General features: G+C 43.5%; 2 protein-coding genes and 1 long non-coding RNA gene across 8 annotated transcripts in view; 1 reads left to right on the top strand and 2 right to left on the bottom strand.

The window, feature by feature from the left end:
- CHD8 (chromodomain helicase DNA binding protein 8) overlaps window positions 1-5,565 on the bottom strand; it is a 53,712-nt gene extending 48,147 nt beyond the window's left edge. For 2 of the 5 annotated variants that reach the window (XM_025167360.2, XM_007429331.4), the window contains exons 1-2: window positions 5,434-5,556; window positions 3,808-3,877 (exon numbers count right to left, since the gene is read on the bottom strand). The gene's annotated coding sequence lies outside the window, so the exon portion shown is untranslated. Of the gene's footprint in view, window positions 1-3,807; window positions 3,878-4,985; window positions 5,186-5,433 lie in introns of all 5 variants that reach the window. The other 3 variants (XM_025167361.2, XM_088144175.1, XM_025167362.2) reach the window with 3 other exon arrangements.
- LOC148215228 (uncharacterized) lies at window positions 5,529-12,278 on the top strand. Its single transcript, XR_015796695.1, has 3 exons — window positions 5,529-5,633; window positions 5,969-6,091; window positions 12,116-12,278. It is a non-coding gene; the product is annotated as an uncharacterized LOC148215228 (long non-coding RNA).
- Window positions 7,160-22,780, bottom strand: RAB2B (RAB2B, member RAS oncogene family). Of its 2 annotated transcripts, none has more exons than XM_007429333.4 (8): window positions 22,674-22,780; window positions 20,455-20,526; window positions 17,261-17,328; window positions 16,997-17,079; window positions 15,488-15,580; window positions 12,194-12,305; window positions 8,431-8,499; window positions 7,160-7,695 (listed from the first exon to the last, which is right to left on the bottom strand). In XM_007429333.4, the coding sequence occupies exons 1-8, from the start codon at window positions 22,717-22,719 to the stop codon at window positions 7,591-7,593; spliced, it is 648 nt and encodes a 215-aa protein (XP_007429395.1). In that variant the 5' UTR covers window positions 22,720-22,780; the 3' UTR covers window positions 7,160-7,590. The 2 variants fall into 2 exon arrangements, with proteins under 2 accessions (XP_007429395.1, XP_025023124.1); XM_025167356.2 differs by lacking the exon at window positions 22,674-22,780 and adding an exon at window positions 22,547-22,569.
- Between the last annotated feature and the right edge of the window lie 36 nt (window positions 22,781-22,816).

Genomic DNA, 22,816 nt, shown 5'->3' with positions numbered 1-22,816 from the left:
GATTCTGGGTGAGTGAGTGTTTATATGTACACGTATGCAAACACCTGCTCACAATGTAATGTAAAGCATCCACAGTCCCCTGGTCTGCTTTAATCAACTTTCAGGCTGCAGGTCAATTAAAAAAAATGAATCGAAGAAAGGTATGGGCGTGTTTCATTCCATCTTAATCTTAGAAGGATGAAAAAGAAACGGGTGACCTTAAGAAACAATTCTTGGGCTACAGAGAAGAATTGTTGAGTGTATGCAATGAGATTTCTCATCCCTGCTTAAAATTCTGCAGAACTGGGCATAGTTGTTGTGCCAAGCTGCAGTGGTACACGTGAAGAGGTCAGTTCTTTTCAAAAACACATCCACTCTGCAGGAAGTACAGATAGAAAGGTATTACAAATACATATACGCGCGGGTCGGTCGGTCGGTCGGTCTGTCTGTCTGTCTGTCTGTCTGTCTGTCTGTCTGTCTGTCTGTCTGTCTGTCTATCTATCTATCTATCTATCTATCTATCTATCTATCTATCTAAGCATCTCTAGCCATATGCCTTCATGGACACCAACCTAAGTTCAAGATTACCCACTACGTGAAGGCAACCAAATCACTCTGACTCCTCATATTCAACATCTGCTGTACCATCACTGCTCTGCATCTTAGGGATGCAATTCAATGGTTATTTTGTTGTGATGAAGTACAGTACTGTCAATATCAATATGCGCCCTGCAAATTATCCTATAAAAGTTATTAGCCCCCTGTTTATGAACCTATCAAAAGATGCATTTCAGCCCTGGCCATGAGAAACATGCAAAGAACACAGAGCTGAGTTGGTGTTAACTGTTTTTAAAATGTTCTCCCAAATGTTCTGGCAGAGAAGGGAGATTGTGTGAGGAACCACATTTTCCTTCTCTTTGGCCACTATGCAACTAAGGGGGAGAGGTAGAAAATAGGTTGTGGACTGTCAGTGGAAGGGTAGATGTAGCACACCTACTATGGAACTGGACTTTAGTAAGATCCAGGCAACTGTTTCATGGCACAATTTTCCAAAAGTCATGACAATTTCACCTTAATTCTCCACTGAATACACAGAGAGGCTGTGAGATTCTCACGGCCACAGAGGTGTTTGGGAAATGTGCAAGCAGAATAGCAATGTATTGAATACTTATCTTTAACCACTAGTCTTTTTTTTTGGTCTAGAGCCATGTATCACAGTCATTTCAAAGAATGGCAGACGTTTGCACAAAATAAAAAACATGTAAAATAAATAAAATCCAAGTGTTATAAACAGATCAGAAACCTACCCCTCTAACCACAGCAGGTTAAAACTTCCTATTTTGTAAACCTGAACAGCTCACCTCTCCAGGTTCCAGAATCTGGAAATGGACATCTGTGTCAGTTCTCTCTATCCTGGCATCTCTCCAGATATACTGGGACTGCAACACCCAGAATTCTTAGCAACGACCATGCTGGTTATGGAACACTGGGAACTGTAGTCTCAGCATCTCTTAGCATAGGTACAACTTATATTAACACATTCTTGCTATACTTGGTACTCAGCTCTGGCTCTTCAACTGCATTTTCTTCTTACTTGTGAAAGACTTTACCAAAACACAACATTATGGATTCTTGAGGACCAACTGCAGATGTTCCTATAAAATCACACACCTAACTTTGATCAAGCCAAAGACTGCCAGTTTGGAAAACCTACCATCTCACAAACAATGTGAACGCTACACCTGATACCGTTTCAGTTGAAATACGTAACCCAACGGGTGTAATAGTTTTTCCTGCACTATTGTCTGAGCCGCGTTGCTAGAAGTGGCAAAGAAAAGAAGACGAGAGCTTTTTCTGCCGACACCTTGTAAAACTATACGCTATCAACAATGATATGTCAAAAGCACTTGCCTATTATCCAGTTGAAAAGTAATGCAAGAGGGTTAATTCCCAGAAGGCCTAAAGAATCACAACTGCCTGAAGCCTATGGGGGCATTTTCATAGCCAGAAATTAATACTGAATAGGCCAAGGAAGTGGCTTATTTACAAAAGCTGCATTTAATAACCAGTTCCCTGTCAGCAAACCTAGGCAACCACCTTTTCACTTCCTATATGTTAAGGAGGTATAAAATTCCTCCAAGACAAGAGAAACTCCTTATGATTTGCCAACCACCTCTTCGGCAGGAAGAACTGGATCCTTGGAGATCAGGTGGACAGATCCAGAAATTCACTGCCAGGACACACAATGGGAGTGTGGTAAGTCTCCACCATCCAGCTCTTTTCAGATCACAAGACCTACAGATCTCTCAAAGATCCTCCAAACACTAGACCCTGAGAGTGGGTCATTCAGCCCTCTGTAACCAGCTGCATTCCCAGATTAGTTTGTATTGCCTGCATGGAACTACATGGAGCAACCCTGTTTTGCCACACGTTTTGGATTCCCAAGCTGAAGATAGGAGGGGACAGATCTCCATACTTGGCAGTCCCTCCAGGAAGGAGCAAACAAAAAAGTCCTGGCAATCTACTACAGATTGTACTTATTTATTTCAGTTATTGATATGCCCACCTACGTGAACAACTGGGTAGATGGAATGACTGGCCATCGGATCCCAACCCTCCTCCTCTTTGCTGTTGCTGACTGTTTACTATTACCCTTTCTAAATATACAGGCTATGATCAGAATTGGGAGATAAACAGCAGAACCCCCAGTCTCCATTGGTATATTAATCTACTCTTCTGGGCAGTTACTTGGATTGGGTGTTGAGGAAATGGCCAAGCAAGTGGACAGTGAGGTCTTCCCCAAACTGATGTTCTCCAGATACCCCAGATGTCCATCCCCAACTACCATAGCTCTAGTATTATGGGAACTGTAGTGCAGCGGTCAGGGAAGACTATCTGAAACCCAACCAGCAGAGATCCCATTTTTACATAGGTTCTCAATTTTTTCTTCGCAAGGCAGGAGGCAACGCCATCATTCTTCCATTCACAGAGCAATATGGCCTGCAAGACAACTGCATTGGTACCAGTTATTTCATACACCCAGAAAATGGATCAGTCAAACATTAAATACTAAGGACCTTCCACTCAAAAAAAAGGAGGGAGGGAGTTTTGTTGGGGTTCACCAAGATGATCAAGGTCATCTCCAAGTCTATACATACCCAAACCACTGTGTTTCCCCTTCTCCAAATTAGAGAGACAGAATACAAATACACCCCTTCCCCATTTCAGCAAATATGTATCTTCAGATATCATGCCATAGTCCACTCATATACAAATGCACATTCCTCATATTAATTATTTCACTATAACTACCACTTCTCTATAATGAAAAAGGAGAGTATAATGATTATGGCAAAAGGATTAAGGTGGTGATAGTGGAAAATATATCCTTTTAATACTCCTTTTTACCTCTCAGCACAATCAAGAAGCAACTGAAAGGCAACAGACAAGTCTGCATTCACAGGCGCGCCAAAAAACAGGTCAGGAACACTGCAGTCCTATAACCCACGTACAGGTGGATAAGCCCCTTTGGTTTCAGTGCACAGGACTTCTGTGCAACTGTATTATCAGAATTATTGAAAAAGAAAATGCAAAGATACATTCTCAACTGCAGAAGTTCCACTAAAGCTGCTATCTCACACTCATTTACAGGGCTTTTCTGCTAAGTGGGCTTGTACTGGATTACATAGTTATTATTTTTATCTTCTCCAATAACATGGCTTTCCATTTCAGCTGAACACATATGCATGTGGAGATCTTGCAATCCATATATTTGACTCTTACACAATAAAACAACTTTTCTGCCATTCAACAATAAACTACACTTACCCAACAGTAAATTCCATTGAGTCTAACAGAATTTACTTCCATGTAAAAAGCATTGATTTGCAGCTGCTTTCTGCAGAAGAAGAAAAAGAGACATGGATAATCAGGGCTGGAAGTAGATTACTGTGTCTATAAAACTTTGTTTTAATTTTTGAGGATTCTTTTTGTAATTCCGCACTAGGGTCAAAGCCAGCCTTTCACAACCTGCACCAGCATGCTGGTTGAGGTGGTGTAGGAGTGTAATCTAACATGTTAACATGAACAACACACTGGAAAAGAGAGTTTGAACACTTTGATGACAGCTTCTGAGAAACTACAAGTCACACCTTTTTCTCAATCAGTAATCCAAGCACAGTTACAGAGAAATCGTGTACATGTTTGTTATCCTACTTCACCTAATCTCAAAACAGAGCAGCTTAAGGTCATTTGGTCTGAGAAAACATGGATGCAAATACATAGGTGGTATTCCAGCCATGATTTCCTTCTCAGTGGCTCCAGTTTCCAGCCAAGCTGGAGAGAAGGATGATTTTTTTTCCCACCCAGCCTAGGCAAAACAGAAAAGACTCTGTTGTGACCTTGCCAGTATGACTGGCAAATTGAGAGAGAAGACGGCGATGTGCACTCTGGAAGTGTGGAAACTAGATGAATGCAATTGGTTAATAACAACAAAATAAAAATGCATCCCGCACTTTTGTCCATGGCAAGAAAAACACTGAAACCATGACACAGCCAGACGTTTCTGATGGAAGGCGGCTACGTACTTCTCCCAGGTGAAGCCCTTCTAGGCACAAGCCCGTGACAACAGCAACCACCAGACAACCACAACAGCAGCGGCGGCGGCAGCAGCAGCTGGGAAGCAGCTGCAGACCCCCGTCCTGCCCGGTCCTCCGCCACTTCCAAAACCCACCCGCCCAAGCGGGTTTTGAGCTGCCTTTGGCGGATGCCCACCTACAAGGGCACCGGTGCCCTCTGTGGCCATAAAGCCCCGCCGCTTCCCTCCGCCTAAAGCCACATGGAGCCAGAGGGGAGTCCCGCTGCGCCCGTGCCCTCTGCCCGCCCCACGGTTTCTGCACCAGCCCCCTTCCCGGGAGCCTCGTCCCCCCGCCTCGCGGGCCCCTCCGGGGCCCCTGGAGAGGTCTGTTTCCCTCCCCCCTCCATCCCGACAACGTGGGCGATCCCACCTTCCTTGGCCCTCCGGGAGGGAGAGACCGGGCCGAGGGAGCCACGCATCCCGGCTTTCAGGCTCCCTCGCGGGGCATCCTTGCTCCAGGGCCGACCTGGGATTGCACGGCTGGAGGAGGCGTCTTGGAGAGGGGGGGTTAGGACCCTCCCCTCCTCTTGCTAAGCCGAGTCTCAATGGCTCCCTCCTCTTCTCTCCCTCCTTTCAACAATTAAAAAAAAAAGGGGGGGGAGGAAGGGTGGATCGCAGCCAAGGTTTAATTTCTCTTTTTATTCCGTCCAAAATTGGTCCATCTCTCTCCCTGTAGGAGGCGGCGGGGGGGGGAGGGGAATGCCCCTGCATTGGGCCTGCATCCTGCAAAGAGGAAGGGCCATCCCATAATACCCCCTCCTCCTCTCCCAAGCCCTCGTGTGAGTAGGTGGGGGAGAGTTAAAAACGCGGGGTCTTACCTGAGGGGGGGGTCTCCCCACCTCCGCCTCGCCCTTTGAGGAGCCGCTCACTCCTCCCGCCCCCTCCCCTCTCGGAGGGAGAGAGAAGAGAGAACAAGGCAGCCGAGCATGGACGGTGCAACCTAACCCCGCTCGGACGCCTCCAAGCCACGCCCACCACGCCTGCTAGGCTATGGCTCGCCGCCGAAGAGGCCCATGAGGTTCGGAGGCGGCGGGGCGGGGGGGGGGGGAAGAAGGAGGCAGCAAGTTAGGTTGAGAGACCTTCCAGGAAGTCTCTCTCGCTCGCTCGCTGCGGAGTAAGGAGGGGGGAAGCGAGAGGGGGCCTCCCCAAGAGGAAGCTGTCTAAACAGGCGCCTGATTTGCTTTTCACTCAGAGCAATGATTTAAATAAGATATAAAATGAACTATCATTAGGAGAGGACGCGGTTGGCCTGCGGAGAGTTGCGTTTTCCTGGGTCCCAGGTCCGCGCAATCAGGCAATAGGTTAGCTACCTACGTGAAGGAAGCCATCTTGGATTGCCTGCTTTTATTACAGGACCGGGAATGAATGAGGTCAAGGCCGGACTGGGTGGAAGCCGCGCTCTGCAGCGAAGCCCGGGGATTCCGGCGCTTTGGTTAAAAGGCGCTTTTAAAAGCCTTGCCGAGGAGGACCGGCGAGGTGAGGCTCTTTTCCCATTGTACAGGTCGGGAAAGCCGCTTCTCGTGTTTGGAGTGACACGCAAGGTGGAACTTCAGCCATTCTCACGCCAAAACCTGATGGATGAATTGGGCACAGAGTTGGAGCGAGCTGTTCACGTTGTCAGACGTAAAAGGGATTCGGCTTACAGGCTTCCACGTGGAAATCCCGTCCACTCAGAAAATAGCTTTTGTAGGTTATATTATATCACGGGGTTAGAGGGAGGAAAAGTTTGGCTCACGCAGGGCTAGAAAAGGCAGCCAACCCATAACCTTTGCCGTATACACCAGAAATTGTCCTTTTATTTCCACAAACTCATTTCTCACAATCCTCTTTTCCAGAAGGTTAGTGGCGAAGAGAGAGAGTTTAAAATCCTTATGTTGTAAAAGTATCCAATAACTTTAGTCTAAAATACACTTTGTGTGAAATTACCATCTCTGTTCAGAAGTAAGTTCTAACAAAAATCAAGACTGACTCCAAATATTAAGACATTCTTAATATTTGATTGGCACAATACCAAGCATTATGACTGAGATGCATTTGTTCTTGTGAACTTAAAATTCAATAAGGAATGAAAATAATAGGTTTCATGGCATATCACACACCAAAACCCCTGATTTGCAATATTATATTTTATGCCCATGATATCTATGTGGTCACTTGGAGTTGAAAATGACTGGATGGCACATAATCATAATCAAATATGTATTTTAAAACCTTTTAAAATCCAGTATCAATGCATCTACACCTGGCTCTATCTATTCCTTCGGCATCTCCAGTGAAAAACAAGTCAGACAGCTGACACTCTGAAAAGCCACGCTGAAGACCTCGAAGAACAGTTAAGTGTATGGATTGATTGTTGGTTACAGTTGTCACAAATACCAATCTTGCCTGTCAAGACTTTGTGATTGAAGCCAGGTGTGTTCTTTCCTCCATTATCGGGAGCTTGTGTTAAAGATCTGCCATGGCAGAATGTGAAACAAAAGAATCCTTTTACGTATCCTTTCGCTTCCCTCTCCCACTAGAAAAGAAGGCCAGATAAAAGCAAACGTGGAAACCTTTAATAGGAAGAGGAGAAACAGTACATCGCAGCTTAAAATTAAAATCAGGTGCAGGGGCCTGGACGATCCCCAGAACTCAATGGGCCCATAGTAGGGAATGGAAATCTTCCACGGTGGGGAGAAAAATCACTGCTGATATAAAGCCAGACTGGAGGAGGGAAATACCCTTTCCTCTGTAAGGAATGCCAGACAGCCATGCTGGGGAGGCTTTGGAAAGGAATGCTACAGCCCCCAGCCAAGGATTAGATCCAGGTTGGCCCCAAATTCTCTATATAAAAAGGGAAAAGGAAAACTGGACTGGAAAATCCCTGCCTCCCCCCTCCCCCAACAATGTCTGAAATGAGTAAGAAAAAAGGGGAAAAAAAAGGCATCCTCTGTTTGTTCCCAGCCTCAGCAGGCCAGACAAGATTTCAAGGAAACTCAGCAACAGCCCGATCGGTCCCCAGAGCCTTGCGGGCCTTGGCGGAGGGATGATCCACCCTGAATAACTGATGGTTGTTGAGGGCCAATCCTGATACCATTTCCCTGGAAGGGGAGAAGAAAGGGGTTTATCCGTGTACACATCTAAAACAAAGTTGCCCTGACTACCTTAAGTATATAATCTATGCAACCTAGAAAGGCATACGTTCTTGATTTGTGCCCTTTCTGCGATTCAAGAATTGGAAAAATGAGTTAATGAGTTTTTATAAACTACCAGCAGGGCATATTAATGCGTCTCTACCTGGACCTCAAAACGTCCCAAGTCCAATACACAAAAAGAGGTGCTGCTTTTAACTTAGTACAATTCTAATTAATGGAACCAACTTCAAGTTTAAAAGCTGCAATTCGCATTTGTGGACTGTAAAGCGACTCTTCAGCTGGACCCTGTCAATTCACACGACATCTCCAAGCTGGCTAAGGCAAGGAAGCCTATCTGGGGTCTGAATCTGTCTATCTATCCAGGGTTTGAAGTCCAACATAACTGAACCTGGAAAAGGCTCATAAAGGAATGCATTACAAGAGTCAATCTGCAGAAGCGCCTGTTAAAGGATTAAGTATAGGGTAATAAATAACTTGATTCTAGTGAGTACAGGCAACTTATGATTAGAACCACTTTTTTTTTTCTTTTTAAAGACATTGGGTTAACATTGCATGACATTTTTCAGACTTCCAGCTACTTCTGTTACGATTCCAGCTGTTCCCCAATGGCTCCTCTGTCCCATTACAGAATTTCTGGCTATGGGTTTGACTGAGAGCCAGAGAGGCTTCTGTCCAACTTACCTCATTGGAAATGTCAAATTCACCCTGCTGGATCTTTCGGTAAATGGCTTTAGCTGTGTTGAGAAAGGCCTGGGAACAGCAGACAAGAAGAAAAGTATTTCAATATCAGCTTAAAAGACATCTGGTAGACTCAACTCCTATCCCTCTAGCATCAGAAGAGATACTTAAAACTATGAAAGAGACCTCAAGCAAGGTATGGCAGTCCAAACTGCTCTTATTTATTGATAATTTTTATAAATTCCCCCAATCCCTGGAGATTTTAGGTGGTGTACAGCAATATACAAAATAAAAGTTCATAATCATAAAACTCCTGAGTTAAATACAAATGATGAATGCCTCTACTCAAGCCCACTAGGACCAAAGACTCACTGAAACAATACAACTGGCTTGCAGAATATTAACAAGATAGGATTGCACATACTTCTGCGGAGAATAAGTTCCATAAAATGGGGCTGCCACAGAGAAGGTGTGTCATCTAGCCCATATCCCACATATCTCATGGGGGTGGGGAGGACATTCAACAGGCCTCATTTAGCTGAACAGACAAATTCAGCCCTTGCAAGATCTTGCTTGATATACCTTAGTATCGCATCATATAATGCTTTAAACGTAATGCCCAAAGCTTTGAATTGGGCCTGGAAGCCTACTTGGAACCGATGCAGCAACTTGATTGATATGTGCCATCAAGTCATTTTTGACTCCTAGCGACCACACAGACCTTCTCCATGAGCAGCAACTTGAGCATAGGCCTTATTCTACATTTGTGGCATTTGTCCCATCAACACCCTTCTACTGTGTTCATACTCTGTTCTCTTGGGCTTGAGGCAGACTGGGCGTGTGGTGTCCCCACTAGTTTTCATAAACTTCTTATGGAAACTATGAACCAGTCCATCCCTCTTTATGCTGCGTAAGTGATGCTGTGGCGACTACACAATAATCAGCACTTAGTCCTCAGCATTTTGAATTGAGTGAACGATGCAGCCAATGCAAACACCTAAGACTGTGTAAGGCTAACAGCCAGTTCAAGGAAGGGCTGGGCCTCACCAAATCCACCCTTTTCCCAACGCTTCTGCTCAGCAACCTCCATGTTTGTAAATAGCTGGTTGGTGGCATGTGGCAAGAAAAGCCATTGTGCTATCAGTTAGAAAAATGTTGAATGCATTTTATTGAAAGAAAGTGAATTTTCTTTTTTTTTGTTTTCTTCCCATCCTCCCAGCATCCTGGCAATGTTTTCCAATGACCCTTGAGGCAAGCTACTAAAATAAATAAATAAAAAAGGATGGAATGTACAGGTGAAACTCGAAAAATTAGAATATCGTGCAAATGTTCATTTATGTCAGTATGGCAACTCAAAAGGTGAAACCAATATATGAGATAGACGCATTACATGCAAAGCGAGATATGTCAAGCCTTACTTTGGTATAATTGTGATGATTATGGCGTGCAGCTTATGAAAACCCCAAATTTACAATCTCAGAAAATTAGAATATTACATGACATCAATAACACAAGGATTGGAAATAGAACAATATCGGACCTCTGCAAAGTATAAGCATGCATGTGTACTCAGTACTTGGTTTGGGCCCCTGTTGCAGCAATGACTGCCGCAATGCGGCATGGCATGGATGCTATCAGCCTGTGGCACTGCTGAGGTGTTATGGAAGACCAGGATGCTTCAATAGCGGCCTTCAGCTCCGCTGCATTGTTCGGTCTCATGTCCCTCATCTTTCTCTTGGCAATGCCCCATAGATTCTCTATGGGGTTCAGGTCAGGCGGGTTTGCTGGCCAATCAAGCACAGTAATCCCATGGTCCTTGAACCAGGTTTTGGTACTTTTGGCAGTGTGGGCAGGTGCCAAGTCCTGCTGGAAAATGAAGTCAGCATCCCCATAAAGCTTGTCTGCGGAAGGAAGCATGAAGTGCTCCAAAATCTCCTGGTAGACGGCTGCATTGACCCTGGACTTAATGAAGCACAGTGGGCCAACACCAGCAGATGACATGGCTCCCCAAATCAACACAGACTGTGGAAACTTCACACAGGACTTCAAGCATCATGCATTGTGTGCCTCTCCATTCTTCCTCCAGACTCTGGGTCCTTGGTTCCCAAATGAGATGCAAAAGTTGCTCTCATCAGAAAAGAGAACTTTGGACCACTGGGCAACAGACCAGTTCTTTTTTTCTGTAGCCCAGGTAAGACGCTTCTGACGTTGTTTGTTGTTCAGGAGCGGCTTGACAAGAGGAATACGACATTTGAAGCCCATGTCCAGGATCCGTCTGTGTGTGGTGTCTCTTGATGCACTAACTCCAGCCTCAGTCCACTCCTTGTGAAAGTCCCCAACACTTTTGAATGGCCTTTTCCTGACAATCCTCTCCAGGCTGCGGTCATCCCTGCTGCTTGTGCACCTTTTTCTACCACACATTTCCCTTCCACATAACCTTCTATTGATATGCTTTGATACAGCACTTTGGGAACATCCAACTTCTTTTGCAATTACCTTTTGGGGCTTTCCCTCCTTATGGAGGGTGTCAGTGATGGTTTTCTGCACAACTGTCAGGTCAGCAGTCTTTCCCATGCTTGTGATTCCTACTGAACCAGCCTGAGAGACCATTTAAAGGCTCAGGAACCCTTTGCAGGTGTTATGGATTCATTAGCTGATTAGAGTGGGACACTTTGAGCCTAGAATATTGAACCTTTTCACACTATTCTAATTTTCTGAGATTGTGAATTTGGGGTTTTCATAAGCTGTACGCCATAATTATCACAATTATACCAAAGTAAGGCTTGACATATCTCGCTTTGCATGTAATGTGTCTATCTCATATATTGGTTTCACCTTTTGAGTTGCCATACTGACATAAATGAACATTTGCACGATATTCTAATTTTTCGAGTTTCACCTGTATTATTTGTCAGATTTATATTGTGCCTTTCCTTCAAGAGCTCAAGGCAGCTGAGATGGGGATCTACTGTCCTTGTATCCCCACAGTAGCAATCCTGTGAAATAGGCTGGGTTGAGAGCATTTGACTGGCCCAAAGTCACCCAGTAAGCTTCTGCTGATAAGAGCACACCTGAACCTGGATCTCCCCAGTCCTAGTCCAATGCCTTACAAAAACATACTTCTCTGTCATGGGGCCTACCCTGTGGAACACCCCTCCCCGAGATCTGGACAGCCCCGACCATGCCAGCCCTCCATGAACCTGCTTTCTTCCCCAGGCTCTAGGCCTGCTTAGATGTATGCTTAGAGATAAATGTCCTCAACGTGAGATTTCTTTTTAAAATGGATTTGTGATTTGCCCTCTGATGTTTTTAATCCTACATAAGCTGCTCAGAATGGTTTGGTGAATGGGCAGCCTTAAAAATCAACTAAGTAACACCACTGGGTTTCTTTGCAAACTGCTTGAAAAGCTGTACCCCTAAGGGAGGTGGGAGAGCTGAAACAGCTGTGTTCTATCAGCACTACAGTCATAAAAGGAGAAAGGTGGCCTTGATACAGCGATACTATTCTGAATTCTCAGCTTATTTTGAAGAATTGGGCTCTTCTGGATGGCATGACAGGTTCACAACTGCAGGCCAAATGTTTGACAAAAGTCTTACAAACCAACATCCTAATTTCTCCATGCTTTCTCTTTCTTTCTCTTGCTCTGTCTCTCTTCCCCATCCTCCACCACCTGGCTGACAAGTTCAGAATAAATTATGCCAAGAATTCCAAATGCTTTCCCTAACCAAAAGAAGACCACAGAGTTTCCAGCATTTCTTTCTTCACCTCTTCCACGTTGGCTGCTGTCTTTGCTGATGTCTCCATGAAAACCATGCCATGTTCTCGGGCAAAAGCCTCACCTTCTTCCTTCTGCACAGCCCGCCGGTTCTCCAGGTCACTACAGGAAAAGAGGCAAACACAACTGTCAGGAAAGGGCAAGAGCATAAGAACCTCAAAGAAAGAACAATTATGCAAATAAACCCAACCAGGAAGTTAATTTATTCACCTGCCTGTACTGAACCCTCTTTGATGGACCTCTGAAACAAACACACCCATGTACAAAATTACATGGTTACTTTTTAACGACTCAAATGAGCAGCATCTGTGCATTTAGAGAAGACAAGGCTGATGTCCTGCAGTGAAACAAGATGTTGGTTATGGAACCCAAATCTTCTATCAGGCATGAATATCACTATGTGATCACAAGCAAACCCCACCATCATTGTTTTCTTCCATTTTCAAATAACTTCCTTTTTTGTCACCTGAGATCTGGTAAGAGGTGACTTTCATCCAAGAGAAAACCTAACTAACAATGTACAAAACCCACAAGTACCCCACCAAGAACCTATGCCTCTCAGAGTACTGTACATCTTTAAACCACCACCAAATCTGCCATTTCTCAGGCATTACCTCAATGCGACACATAGTTCAATGATGGAAGATACATCCTGCAGGTGGGAATATACATATCATCTCTATCAGGGATCTCTGAAGCTGTAGCCCAACCGTCACCTTCTCAACAACCTTCCCCAGGTTGGACAATGGACAAAAATCGTCCAGGACTCTCAGGTCCAGAGAAGGTTTCTTGGGGGAGGAGGACCATCCTCTTTCCATGATGTGTGGTTGGGTCCATGTGGTAATATCTGCTTCATTGACAGATACTACCATATGGACCCAACCACACATCATACCCCAGGCAGCTTACTCCAGCCAGGAAGGGCATGGATCTAATAAACAGGTGGCTGGATTAAGACTCAAGAACCACTTTCTCAGAAGTTACTGACTAAAATTCACCCCAATTAACCACACAAGACCTTGCTTCCATCACCTCAACAGGACCTGCCCAGTTAGTCCAACTCCGAGCAACTTTATCCACCAGATGCCTAGAATATTCCTCACAGTGGCCATCCATGTGGTCCTGTGGCTTACCCTTCCCTGGCAACAAATGAGTCATTTTAAAGAGGGCCACCAGATGGCTATCTGTGAATGGAATAAGAATGGAAAAACAACAAGGGTGTTTTGCCACACTTATCATCATAATATAATCTTTAACAAGGGCTCCTTGTTAGATTTACTCCTCCTCTTCATCCAATAGTGCTCTAAGCATCATTTCTGCCATTTCATTTCCCAAAATTCTTCAGAGAACCAAAGTACACCTTGAGATCAACACACAGTGAAAGGCCACATAGAGCAATTTGATCCAAGACCCTTGACATGAGCCCATTCCAGGCAGTGACCAAGCCTCAGCTGAACACCCATTAGATCCTTGGAAAAACTCCAAGCTCCCTCTGAGACCCACAACGTCCATTAGTTACCTGGGGCAGACCAATCTAACAGGTGCTATCTCCCTGCAACACCAGTGACCCAAAAGGCAATTAGGGAATGTTCGGACCATGGCAAAGGACTACTCCCAGATCAACCACAATTGCTCTGAGACAAAAGCCAGATATAACATTGCAACTCCTATGTATGTTGGACTCTTAATGACTTAGGTCAGGTCCATGATTGCCATGATTGCTGTGAACTCCCAGGCTGTCCCAGACTCCACACCATCTGGGGCATGTTGAAGTCCCCAAGAACTATGAGTCTTGGAGACTCCATTGCCAACCCAGACAGGGATGTCACTGCACAGCAGGGAGGCTGATACAGAAGCAACAATCCCTATTGCACCGTAGAGCCCAACTTCAACAAGAGAGTCTTATGTCTGATTATCTGTGGGGCAAAGCCTCTAAAGCCATTACATTCTCACAGATGACAACTGCTGTCTTACCCCCTGCCTACAGAGGGTAACTGTGTTCCCTCAAAGGCTCACAGCTGGTGCCAAACGTGAAATCTAGGTGGGCCTATTTCCAAGTGGGGAGTTTCCCCCTCCATGGTCTTAGTTATACATGCCAGGCTGGCTGCCTCATCCACAATGAGATCATGGATGAGGGCAGTCTTAAGGCCACACTGTTCTGGCAACAGCAGCTGTCCTTGGGGATGAATACTAAGGGCTGGAGAGCTGGATGGGTCTCAGCAACTGGCCCCACCATCCCTGTGAGCAGTCTACCCTCAGCTTCCTGCCATATCTCCTCTGTCCATCACAACCTTGATGAAAATGCCTGTCCTGTCCTTCCCTCTCCCAGGTCATTGAGCACATACAATCAGCCTCACCCTCATCCCATGACAACCACAATAACCTCCCTGACGACTCCTGCAAGATCCAACAAGGCATGTTCCAATGAAGCAATCAGACACATATTTTATGCAATGAGATTTAGCTTTCTGGAGATTCTTTTTAACAGAGAAAATAGAGTATAAACTTTGAAGACTTTTAAAGTAGAGAAAGACAACAGATTCTTGCAGAAAAGTATTTCCTTGCAGAGGAAAAGGACTGGGATGTGAACCTGGTTTGCATGTCCTGCTATGCAGAAGTTCTTTTAGACCTGGTTGATTGAATTGACTGGGTTTGCACACATCATACTAAGATAGAAACATGGTTTTCCTATCATAAAATCTGGGTTCATATAAAGCTGAATCCTAAACCAGAAAAACCACTTTTGGGCTTAGAGTGATGTGTGAGCCCTGTCACAATCTTGTTCCATGTCTAAACTTCCTGTGCTTTTTCACTACTTTTTCCATCTTTTTTCCTAGCACTGGACACCATTTGCGGATGGAAATAAAGGAAAAGTAAGGACTTCCTTTTCATTGCCAGAGGAAGCACCTAAGCAGAAAATTAGAATGCAGAAATTAATCAGCAGCTTGAGAACAGAAAAACCATGCAATTCCCAAAGTGGACAATCAGATGCTTATAGGAAGCTCTTGCCCTTCCTGCTACAAATCCCTAAGGGAAATGGCAGATACTGGTATATACCATAGAGCTGCGCAGCTCTTTGGATTCAGAAGGAGGATGCTCTCGAACACCTGTCTGCAACTCCCAAAAGCAGCCGCATCTGTTCCCGAAATTGTGGATCTCCCTTTTGCAATTGTAGCCAAGAAAAGACACATTTAGTTGAAGGAACTGCAGACAGTGAGATATGCGCTACTGGTTAGGCCTTGGGTGCAGGAAGGGGAAGCCAGAATGAGGAAAACCATCCTTACCTTTTATTGCCAATTAGCATGATCACCATGTGGGCATTGGAATGCTGCCGAGCATCCTCTAGCCAGGAATACAAATGGTTAAAAGTTTCCCGCCTGTGTGGAGTTAGAAAAACAAGAGGTCAAGATGAAGGTGAGAAAGTTCAAAGCTGAGAGGGTTAGCTTAATGGAGAAGCATCTACCCCAACCATCTTTGCAGCTTATCCCCAGAATCTGCACTGGAAAAACACAGAGGACTAGAGAAGAGTGTCCTTCCATTGTCACTTGACATCCAGAGTCCCTGAGGAAAAGGCCTTGTAGATGAGGAATGTGAGACCTCCAGGCCTGCTCAAACCCTTCCTTTCTCCCCGCTACTTTTTAAGTTCCAAAGCAATATTGAAACGATTAAATGATGTAATAAGCATTGGTCATGAATTACTGGAGTGAAACCAAATAAGCTAAAAACCTATCAGAAAACTATGCCACCCCTTTGTAAATTTGTAGAGTTTGGGTAGAATCTTCTAAAGCTTGGATGCCATAGCCACACAGGACCTACTTCTGGCTGTTGCCATCTTGACAATACAAGCAATGTAAATGAGACAGCTTTCTATGTATCAGTTTTCCCTATCTGGACTGCCCTCCAGATGTGTTGGGCGTCACCTCCCAAGATTCCCAACCATCATTCTGGGAACTGGGAAATCTGTTTTCTATGTCAGTACATGAAAATAATCATATATTTCAAGAACTCTCCTCTAGAAGAAAACTCAGTGCTTCTTGCAAACTTTAGTGCTTTAGTTCGGTCTTCCAAGGTAGTCTTCCAGACTATAATTCCCATCAGCCATATGTGCTAGCTTATAATTACTATGTCATAATTGAGCATGTCTGGAAGATCTCAGAGTGGAGAAAAAGGTGTGGTCCTGGCTCTCTTTCTGCACAGCATGAAGACTATTCTATATGAATATCACCTATGATATGAAGCTTGAGGCTCTCAGGAGTCTGAAAAGGTTACTCAACCGTGTATTCTCATCCTCCTGCTCTCTCACCAACACAATACACCAATAATACCCAACCTTTTCTTTTATGCAGTTCACTACATCATCAAACACTTCTGAGGATATAGCATATACCAGGAACCAATAATGCAGGACCTACAAATACCATGGTACTGGGACTCTTCTAGATGATTTGTAGGATCCCAAAACTAAATAAAAACTATTTTCATTTTTTGAAAAATCCGAAACTACATGAGACTGCCAAATCTTATGAAATGTTGGTATTCCCACGTGAAATCTCACATAATTATGGGTCACAAAGTCTAAATCTTGTGAAATGAGGTCATATCCCAAGATTAGCCTATTTAGAGTTACAGAATATTCATTTCATCTGAATAATTCTGGCAACTTAACAGAGGACCACCTGCAAGACCCTTGTAGACCACCGGTGGTCCTCAGAACCAAAGGTTGGGAACCCTGAGCTAAACAATAAACCTAATCCTGACCCACACCCATATTGTGCATTGTGGTTGGGCCTCACCTGGTGATGTCATAGACCAAAAGTGCCCCAGCTGCTCCCCTGTAGTATGAGCGCGTAATAGAGCGAAAAGATTCCTGGCCAGCCTTTGGAATGAAAGAGAAGCATCAGGCCTAACGCATGAGCCAAACTACACCATAGCAAGATCCAGAGGTGAAATGGTGGCTGGGAGCAAATACTCCTCGCTCCTTCTGGGCAATCCAGTCCCCATGATCTCTCTTCACACACCCTACCAATCCCACACAAAGGGCTTCCGGGGTTCCTCACCGTATCCCAAATCTGCAGTTTGATCTTTTTGTTTTCAATGGTAATCATCCGTGCCCCGAACTCCACACCTGGTGGGGAAATGGAAGAGGAAGAGATTTGAGGGGGGCCAGGCTCAGTGGGCTGGGCTGCCATTTGTACCCCTTTCTCAGCATGATCCCCAAACATCAACCCAGACTAGGATAAGGAAGGGGAAGGCAGGAATGGGAAAAATCTAGAGAAAGGCAGAAAGGAACAGAATGTGGGGCTGTTTGTAAAATCAGAGTCCAGAAAGCAGAGGTGCAAGACCAAAAGAAGGAATAACTATAGAGACGTAGGCACTATGTGTTGGGAAATCTAGCTTTAAATACACCCTGCCTGTGATATCCATAGAAACAGCACCTTTTTCCATGGAGGTGATGGTGAAAGTAGGGGAATATGGCCGTTATTTTTTAAAGACTCACATTACCTGTAGAAGCGGGGGAATGGAAGATAAAATCTCTTTTTCTTCCCTTTCTCCCCCTCACCTAGGTATCTATTCACACAAACACCAACGACTGAGTTCAGACAACTTGCTGTGCCAAAACAACCTTGGTATGGCTCAGTGGGATGATAACCCCATCACAGGTTCAGATACCCACTACCTGAATTAACACAACCTCCAATTAGAACCAGTGTGATGGTGGTTAAGGCACTGGACCAGAACTTGGGGAAACGGGTTGAAGCCCATCCTCAACCATGGACTTTGGGCCAGTTACTCAATCCATCTCATGGGGTTGTGGAGGTAAAATAAAGGGAGATGCCTATTTAAGCCACTTTAATCTCTAGGATAGGCATGATAAAAATCTAACAAATCATCATGCTTTGGAAGATATGGGGATTAATATCACTGCCTTCTGCAAAATTATCACACTTCCTCCTAGCCGTCATTCTTAAATAAATGTGTTGTTCCAAGGGCACCCAAAATTCTTCCACAAATCTTTTCTAGTTTGATCCTCTACAGAAGACAGAGACCACTAAAGTTAATAGGTTTACAGTAGCGAAGGATGACAAGTGCTAAGCATTGTTGGAGGGGGGGCGCTGTGGGATCATTACTTTGCATGCTTGAACAATGAGCCACTTAGGTAAGAAATGTTTGATGTGTAGTGGAGAAACAAAGAGAAAAACTGGTCAGCATGACTTTACTACTCCTGCAAGCTGAAGGCCTGTGATAAACAGCTAGCAAAAGAAGGGGGAAAGAAATGGTGCTTTAGCATCTCAAATCCGCTGATTTAAAATCACATCTTACCTCCTTAAACCTAACTCTGCTCACTCGTTCAACCTATGTTTCTCTTTCAATTGTGTTCATGATCTTGGCTTCTTTTTTGCTATCACCCTTAGTTAGTCAAAGGTCTCCTGTTTCACATATGAGCAGCTTACTGAATAGTGGTTCTTAAACTATTTGACCCAACTGCCTCTCTTCCAGGTCTCCAATAAAGAACCACTGCTATAGAATCTACTAACTAGAATTCAGCCATCGATAAGCAAGCTTTGTGTGGAATACATTACAAAACGTTGATGCTAGGAATTGATTTTGAATGCTGGGGTAAAGCAGAAGTCATAGTCCTCCCATGCAACAATCAGTTCTTGCCTATCCTATCCTATTTTCATTTCAAAGTAGTTTACTGAAAGAAAGAAAAAAATAATTATATTGTTGTTAATATATAGTTGTGTCAGAAACCCTTGCCAAATCCATCATAAATCACTGGGAGATATCCCATGAGATATTGATCCACCTTTTCCTGCCATAAGAAATTCTACTGTTCTCCCTTGCTACCCTTTATGGGTAGATCTTTTTCTTGAAAACACACACAGCATACTCTCTGCCTTTCTTCAAGATTTCCTGCATCAAATGGGACTGGTTACACTTAAGGGTATGATATAACTCTAGAGTTCAGAATCCATTTTTCTATGGAGTTTTATATCATATGCCCTAAATTATAAACTGTAAGCAATATTTATCTCTGTGTGATGATAAATACTCATTTCTCAAAAAGCAGAGTTGGTCTTGGTTAATACATGATGGGAGATGATGAAAAAATCTGAGCTTTTGATTATACTGGAGATTGTATGTATGTATGCCCGGGAGCCAGTTTGGTGTAGTGGTTAAGGCATCAGGCTAGAAACCAGGAAACTCTGAATTCTAGTCCTGCCTTAGGCATGAAGCCAGCTAGGGACTTTGGGCCAGTCACTCTCTCTCAGCCCTAGGAAGGAGGCAATGGTAAACCACTTTGGAAATCTTATCAAGCAAACTGCAGGGATTTGTCACCAGGAGTCAACAGTGATTTGAAGGCACAAAAATATGTATATATTCACTTTTTTAATTACTGCCAAGAAAATGACATGGACTTTAGGAACTGAAATTGTTTCAAAGGAGACTTCACTAGATTTCTCCTGTATGGTTGGCTATGCTTTATGATTGGCTATGGTTGTCATTATTATTATTAGGAATGTAAGAGTGTTAGGAATTTATTTATTTCCATAAATGGGGCCATACATTTATCTTCCAATGCTGCAATATCAGTCTTTTGGCCATAGTAAGGGCATGGAGAATCCATTTACATTGTCCAGATGTCAAATTCCATGTACTAGGTATATAGTTCAAAAGAATATTATCCTCTGAATATTTTAGGTTTTGTCGCACAATCATATTTATGTAGTCCACTACTTTCTCCCAAAACTTAATAAGTGTAGGACATTGTAAAAACTTATTTTTTAAATTAGGCAACAAATGATCTTTGTTTTTATTCAAGTCTATTAAATCTACAACTAACCTCTTGTTGTCTGCTGCTAGATATGTTAATATGGATGGCACAATTTATTAAGTTGGCTATGTGCTTTAATCTCTTTTTGGATATAAGATATATGTTCCTTAAAATAATTTTTTAAAATGATCTTGTCCTGGTGTGCTGCCTGTGTTTCTCATGTTCCATCTCTCTTGTATACATTATTTATATTGTATATAGAGTATCTATATTGTAGATATTCTATGTATATTGTAAGCAGGTTGGGGCATGGGAACTTCCCTTTCGTATGATTTTTAACTCCACTAAGTACATTGTTGGTCCAGTAATAACAAACAGTAACTTTTCTCTACATAGAGAGAGCATCTAGCTAAGCACATCTCCAACAATTATGGTTCACCAAGACTCACAGAGCCATCTGGCTTTGACTCTCACCAATTGTCAAATCATGAATAGCCGTAAACCGTTTATCTGTGAATTGTAGCAAGAGGCATGATTTCCCGACACCTTAAAAAAAAAAAAGATAAAATACTATTGTAAACTCCTATACTAAAAAAGAGAAAGAGATTTATGTCTAATTTAAGCATTGTATGGAACAATTTACTGATGCCTTTATACCTTTTATCAGTGCAATCTATACATGTTTATCTCACAAGTCCGTCATTGTTTAACAAAACTTATTTCCTTGAAAGTATAGGGGTGAATCTAAATTATAGAATAATTGGAAAAGCATTAGGAAGTTCTCAAGTTGCTGAATGCAGAATCTGAAGTTGTTTCTGCTTTTTTCTGGATCTTACGTATTCATACTCTTGTACCTTGCCTTTTGCTACAAAGCCTTCTAAATAACCTTCTGCTAAGTTATTTGAAGTAAGTAATAAAATCCGTCTGTTAATAAGAAATAACTGGAGTTTTAAAAATGGAAGCCAGATTAGCACCACTCATAACAGTGGGAAAAGGCACCTCTGAGAGGGCCTTTCATGAGTCTCCGCCTTGCCTTCCATACAATAACATTCTCTGGAAAAAAGATACAGAGAAGTGTTTTTCAAACTTGGGAACTTTAAGATGTGTGAACTTCAACTCCCAGAATTCCCCAACCAGCATGCAAGCATTGTGACAAGTGACATGGACAGGCAGGCTGTAATTGGAGAAGCTGGGTTTTCAAATATCTTGGATCTCATGCTGGTTAGTCCTGACCTGAACCAGACACCTGGAAGTGAAAAGATGATAAGAGGAGATTCAGGTAAGGGTGCCTGACTAATCCCATCTCAGTCCCCCACCTGAATATTGCTAACAATTCTTGACTTTTACCAAGAGAGAAGTTTCTAAATTGTGTTTGAAAAGCTGCTAGAAGCTAAAGAGTTAGCTGTACTGACTAGGCAAACAAGACAGTTTAGTTTCACTTCCCTGCTACATGCAGCAGAAGAGCAACAGATGTTTAGGGCATACACATCAGGACTGGGCCAATCCATAGCCTAAGTGAACGGCTTTTACTGTTCCCCTTTCTCAGGCATGGGACTCAAAGCTCAGAAGGGACTCATAAGGGACCATATGAAAAAAAATAGGTAGTCTAAATATGCCTATTTTATTGGATTGTGTAATCAGGCCTTCAGAGCTAGATCACATCACTCCAGTCTTCTATGCAGAAAGATTCCATATTAGGAAGCGAGGGAGAAAAAAAAAGATGGGAGGGTGGACATTATCAATCATACAGTATTAATTTTATTGCCATTTATTCTATTCCAGGATCCAAATAACAAATTTGAGGAGATCCAAGAGAAGCAAAATGAGCATCTATTTATTTATATTTGTTCTGCACGATCATTTTATTAAAAAACAAAAGTTCAGGATCTAAAAAGGAATTTTTACATCATCAAGAGGCTCATTCTGTGTATTATTCATAAAAGAGGTAACTCTAAATTGTTCCTCTTTGTTTCCTAAACTTTTAATAGACTTGCTGCTGTGTCCGCTATCCTAGCGATAATAAAATAGGACACCAAAGTATAAACACAAGGAAGGCTAAATTTGTTTAAACCCAGTGTAACTTTGCTGTGATTGTTTTATACCTCTTCAGTTTTTAGTCATGTCAGGAATCTTGGAGATATAAAAGCAGAGTTGGGAGAGGTATTTTAAAAGAAATGACTGTATAGATGAGTGTTTTTCAACCTTGGCAACTTTAACTGTGTAACTTCAATTCCCAGAATTCCCCAGCCAGCATGGCTGGCTGGGGAATTCTGGGAGTTGAAGTCTACACAGCTTAAAGCAGCCAAGGTCGAGAAATAACGGTATAGAGTAATGTCTTTTCTCCCGCTGGGCTCCCAGCCCAATCCTGGTCAACCCGATGATTGAATTAGCCAAGATCCTGGTTTTGCACAAAACCCTGGATTTACACATTAGCCAAGACCTCGCAAAACTAACCTAGATTTAACCAAGCGTGGCCAGTTCTGCTGCCAATGCAGCCATGAGGTCCTGGCACGACCCTGGGGAGAGGAAGCGGCTTAAGTGAACAACCGTGTCCTTTCCTTCCTACCTCGCAGGGTTGTTGTCAGCCACAGCCCCTGACAAAATACGAACGTTATTAAACTGCGACTCCAAGTACCATCCACACCGCCCCAAGCTCCCCCCAAAAGACCTAGGACCCCTCAGCCCTCCCCTACCGGTGTCCCCGATGATAACGTATTTGAAAAGGTAGGCATATGACATGGCGCTGAAGCCCCCCGAAAGCCCAGCCCCAACCGCCTCTTTCCTCCTCCCACTGGACGCTCTGGTTTTCCTTTTCCGGTTTTTTTTTTTTTTTTTA

The sequence above is a fragment of the Python bivittatus genome, unplaced genomic scaffold (assembly GCF_059951505.1).
Source record: "Python bivittatus isolate LINGU-HERP-01145 unplaced genomic scaffold, Pbiv_v1 ctg000430_np1212, whole genome shotgun sequence".
NCBI lineage: Eukaryota > Metazoa > Chordata > Lepidosauria > Squamata > Pythonidae > Python > Python bivittatus.
Note: the sequence above shows the minus strand (reverse complement) of the source record. Positions and strands in the feature narration are given on the sequence as shown.